This window comes from Micropterus dolomieu, linkage group LG14 (assembly GCF_021292245.1).
Source record: "Micropterus dolomieu isolate WLL.071019.BEF.003 ecotype Adirondacks linkage group LG14, ASM2129224v1, whole genome shotgun sequence".
NCBI classification, from domain to species: Eukaryota; Metazoa; Chordata; class Actinopteri; order Centrarchiformes; family Centrarchidae; genus Micropterus; species Micropterus dolomieu.
Window position 1 is genome coordinate 24,809,043 of NC_060163.1, and position 5,255 is coordinate 24,814,297.

At 39.7% G+C, this 5,255-nt stretch overlaps 1 protein-coding gene across 2 annotated transcripts in view; it reads right to left on the reverse strand.

The window, feature by feature from the left end:
- Nucleotides 1–4,901, reverse strand: part of LOC123982843 — a 15,249-nt gene extending 10,348 nt beyond the window's left edge. For both annotated transcript variants that reach the window (XM_046068734.1, XM_046068733.1), the window contains exon 1: nt 4,544–4,901. In XM_046068734.1, coding sequence (XP_045924690.1) covers nt 4,544–4,737 — 194 coding nt within the window. In that variant the 5' untranslated portion in view covers nt 4,738–4,901. The remainder of the gene's footprint in view (nt 1–4,543) is intronic.
- Between the last annotated feature and the right edge of the window lie 354 nt (nt 4,902–5,255).

Genomic DNA, 5,255 nt, shown 5'->3' on the forward strand with positions numbered 1-5,255 from the left:
AGGTAAGAAGAATGATTTTAAATTCTATTCTGGATTTTACTGGAAGCCAATGCAAAGAAGCTAAGACAGGAGAAATGTGATCTCTTTTCCTGGTTCCTGTCAGAACACGTGCTGCAGCATTCTGGATCAGCTGAAGAGTCTTAATGGACTTTTTCGAGCAGCCTGATAATAAGGAATTGCAGTAATCCAGCCTAGAAGTAACAAATGCATGGACTAGTTTTTCTGCATCATTTTTAGACAGGATGTTCCTGATTTTCGCAATATTACGTAGGTGAAAAAAGGCGGTCCTTGAAATTTGCTTAATGTGAGACTTAAACGACATGTCCTGATCAAAGATAACTCCAAGATTCCTCACAGTGGTGCTGGAGGCCAAGGCGATGCCATCCAGGGAAACTATATCTTTGGATAATGCGTCACGGAGATGCTTAGGCCCCAGAGCAATAACTTCAGTTTTATCTGAGTTTAACATGAGAAAATTACAGGTCATCCAGGTTTTAACATCCTGAAGGCACATTTGAAGTTTAGCTAACTGATGAGTTTCATCTGGCTTGATCGATAGATATAACTGAGTATCATCTGCATAACAATGAAAGCTTATGGAATGTTTCCTGATAATATTGCCTAAAAGGAAGCATATATAAAGTGAAGAGGATTGGTCCAAGGACAGATCCTTGAGGAACTCCATGAGTAACTTTGGCGTGCATGGAGGACTCATCGTTAACATGTACAAACTGAAATGTACGTCTACACAAACATGGGTATTTTCATAACAATGACTATTTTTTTAAATTTTTTTAGGCCGTTCAGCCGTTCGTACACACAGAAACACTGTATCAGTCACTGAAACCGAACATTTTTAAGCCTTGTCAGGGTGAGGACTTTCAGAAACACCGGTTGCAGTGCTGTCGTGTAGACAGTAAAACCAGGGTTTTGCCTTGCAATGTCAGAGTGTTTGATGTCAGATTGTGCACCACTGCCTGCTTTGTTTAAAATTTTATTAGGCTCCGATTGGCCACCGTGGCTTTACGGTTAGAGCCATATCGGCACAAGGTGGTTTGGCATGCTCTTGACAGCGCGTGTTTGCGTTTTCATGTGGACAGAGATTTCTTTTAAACGAAGGAGGAAAAACTCAAGTTATAAAAATACCCGCGTCTTTGTGGACTAGGCCCTAGACAGAACACTAAATGCAGTGTTTTTTCTACCAAAACAATCCCCTATCCCCTCTGAAAGCTGCAAAAATCAAACAGAATAGTGTAATTTTACAATAACTGTAAATTGCGGAATATCATGGAATCTGCCAAAAATGTTGGTGCAATTTATAAAATCAGGAGTTCCCCAGTATAACAAGTGTTTTTGCCCACAGCACTTAAGACAAACTAACTGAAAAACTATGCTGCTATGTTTTGGTGTTTACATGTGCTGCCTCTGTGCTCTCTGTTTCAGTATTACAGTAAGGGCGAGGCTTAGCGCTCAGTGTCTCCTCCACACACACAGTCATATTGAAGACGGAAGAGCTCATCACTTCAACAAACTCTCAAATTCAATAAGAAATATTACATATTGAATCAATATCAATATATCTGATGGATCATGCAATATAGAAATCCAATTACTGTATCTCACAAAAGTGAGTGCACCCCTCACATTTTTGATTTTATGTTTTTATGCAACTTTGCTACAATGTAAAGTAGTGAGCGTGCAGCTTGTATAACAGTGTAAATTTGCTTTCCCCTCAAAATAACACATCACACAGCCATTAATGTCTAATCCGCTGGTGACAAAAGTGAGGACACCCCTAAGTGAAAATGTCCAAATTGGGACCAAAGTGTCAATATTCTGTGTGGCCACCATTATTTTCCAGCACTGCCTTAACCCTCTTGGGCATGGAGTTCAGCAGAGCTTCACAGGTTGCCACTGGAGTCCTCTTTTACTCCTGAGAGGGATGTGAGGGGGCTGACTGTGAAAACTCTAAGTCTGGAGCCCCTAGTGCCTGTGAACTGTTTAACAGCACATACCCATACAGATGGACCCCAGACAGCATGGGGGCGTACCAAAAGGCACTGGAAAATCAAAACATATATGATTTAACTCATTTATTTCGAACTGAAACATTTCCCCAGAATAATTCTGGTGTAAATTCTGCTGTGGACAAAATCAATTCAATATTTCATCATTTGGCTTCATTGTCTAATTTGAAAGCCTCCAAACCAAAACCTCAACAAATGAACTGTAACAAATGGTTTGACACTGAATGCAAAAACCTAAGGAAAACTTTAAGGAAATTATCAAATGAAAAGCATAGGGACCCAGATAACCACAATATACGCTGTCAATATGAGGCCACTCTGAAACAATACAAGTACACCCTAAAAACTAAGAAAGAACAACACAGCAAGAAGCAGCTCTGTGAAACTGAGGAATCCTTAGAGTCCAACCAGTTCTGGGAGAAATGGAACAACCTAAACAAAACCCAGCAGGATGAATTGGCAATCCAAGATGGAAATACTTGGATTAATCACTTTAGTGAATTATACAGTAATATTACTAAAAATGATGATCAGTACAAGATATTCACAAAATGGAAAACTCTGGAGGCGGTGATAAAAAAAAAACAACCAAAACCCTCTAGATTACCCTGTAACAGAACAAGAATTAACAGAAGTCATCCAGTCCCTGAAAGGAAAAAAGGCTTGTGGTATTGATGGAATCCCCAACGAAATGATCAAATACTCAGACCATAAAATCAGATTGGCTATACTAAAACTATTCAATACTATTCTAGCACCTGGAACTTTTCCAGACATCTGGAACAAAGGTTTAATAACCCCAATTCATAAATCCGGAGATAAATATGACCCAAATAACTACAGAGGAATATGTGTATACAGTAACTTGGGAAACATATTCTGCAACATCATTAATAAACGACTTGTCAACTTTGTTGATAACCACAATATTCTGCATAAATAGTTTTTTTTGCCAAATTGCCACACAACGGACCATATAGGCACGAGGGCCTTTTCTATAGGCTACTTGAAAGTGGCATTGGAGGAAAAACATATGATTTGATTAAGAACATGTATACAAAAAGTCAATGTGCCATGAAGATTGGAAACAAACAAACAGCGTTCTTCTCCCAGGGCCGGGGAGTGAGGCAGGGATGCAATCTCAGTCCAATTCTCTTTAACCTATATATCAATGAATTAGCAAACCAATTAGAGAGCTCCACGGCACCTGGCCTCCTCCTGAACGACACAGAGATCAGAGGTCTGCTGTATGCAGATGACTTAGTGTTGCTCTCTCCTACTAAAGAAGGTTTGCAGCAGCACCTTAACCTCCTTCAGAGATTCTGTCAGACCTGGGCCCTGACAGTAAACACAGCAAGGACTAAGATAATGATCTTTCAGAAACAATACAGAAATCAGGTTACACACAATTTCTATTTAGACACCACTAAATTACAACACACAAAAAACTAAACTTACCTCGGCCTCAACATTACATACACAGGGAACTTCAACATGGCTGTGAAAGATCTGAGGGACAAAGCAAGGAGAGCTTTCTATGCAATAAAAAGAAACATTAAAATATATATTCCAATAGAAATCTGGCTTAAAATTTTCCAATTTGTACTAGAACCAATAATTCTATATGGTAGCGAACTCTGGGGGCCAAAACTTAATAATGTATTTGACAAATGGGACAAAACAATCATAGAATCTTTCCATACAGAGTTCTGTAGGAGCATCCTGCAGGTGCAGAGAAAGACACCAAATAACCTGTGCAGAGCAGAGCTCGGCCAATACCCCCTCCTACTAAAAATACAGAAAATATCACTTAAATTTTACAATCACTTAAAATCAGTTAACCCCAGACATACCATCACAAAGCCCTAACATACCAGGAGCTGAAACCAGAGAAGAGTCCCTCAGCCAGCTGCTCCTGAGGCTCCCCAACAGCCTCAGGACAGCAACACCAACTCAAGCAGACCAAACCAAATTATCAGCAAGCAGAAAGAAAAATATATTGAATACTGGAAAGAAACATCCAAAACACAAAGTAAATTACAATGTTATCTGACCCTAAAAAGAGAATTCACACTGGCAAATTACCTGAGTACAATAGAATGTCCCAAACTAAGAAAAATGTTGACAACGTACAGACTGAGTGAACACAGCCTGGTCATAGAAAAAGGTCGCCACAGACAGAGCTGGCTACCACGAGAGGAGAGACTCTGCTCCCAGTGTGACAGAGGACAGGTAGAGACAGAGCTGCACTTTCTAACCTCATGCCCTAAATATAAAACACGACAAAAACACCTTGCAAACATTTCCAATATACCCCGAATTCAAATTCATATCAGACACACAGAAACTCCCCTACTTACTGTGAGAAATGCCCAAATGTGAAATAATTGCTGCAAAATATGTCACCTCATGCCATGAAGTGAGGACAACCAGTGGAAACTTAGACTGATAAATAATTGTACAGATTTTCAAATTATTATTATTTTGATTGTTGCGTTTAGATCGGGCTAAATTACCTGTGCAGCAGAAAACAGGCAACTTCGGCGTCACTCTGAAAACATTTGTCCCTCATCAGAGATTTCCATTTGGGGAAGGCCGCACCGATGTTGATCATTGTTTTCTGCCGTCGTCTGTCCACATTTAGTTTCACTTCTTCCTCTTTTCGCTCCGTCGCTTTTTCTTCTGCTAAATAACACGTACGATCCTCCATTTGTCAAAATGTTGGCTTCTCGGTTAGCCAGCAAACACTTCAAACTCATCTCATCTTCTTTCTTCTCCTCCGTCTGTTTTCTACCATCTGCACATGGATGCAGGGTCTGCAGGAGAGGAAGGTTCCGGTTTCCGCCTGTAGTCCGGGGAGTATTGACCAATCACGTTGCAGCGGGCTTGTCCGTGTGGAGCGCAAAAGAGGCGCAACGCATCGACCGAAATATAAACTCTGAACCCAAAAACTGAATAATGAATTCTAAAGTAGTGTATTGTGCAATTTTAATTTAAATGTACCGGTATATACACAAAAGTGCAATAACATGTGGTTTGCAAACACTTAAACAAATAAGGTGCTTTTTACCAGCAATATTCCCTTTACACAGTAGCAATAAAATATTTCTTGTAAATCTCAATTTAAACATTAATGTAATCAAATCAAATATAAAACCAGAGCTATTTGCCACTGCCAGGGTATTATCTTTTATCTAGCTTGTTGAAACAGGTTACCATCAGAGTCCA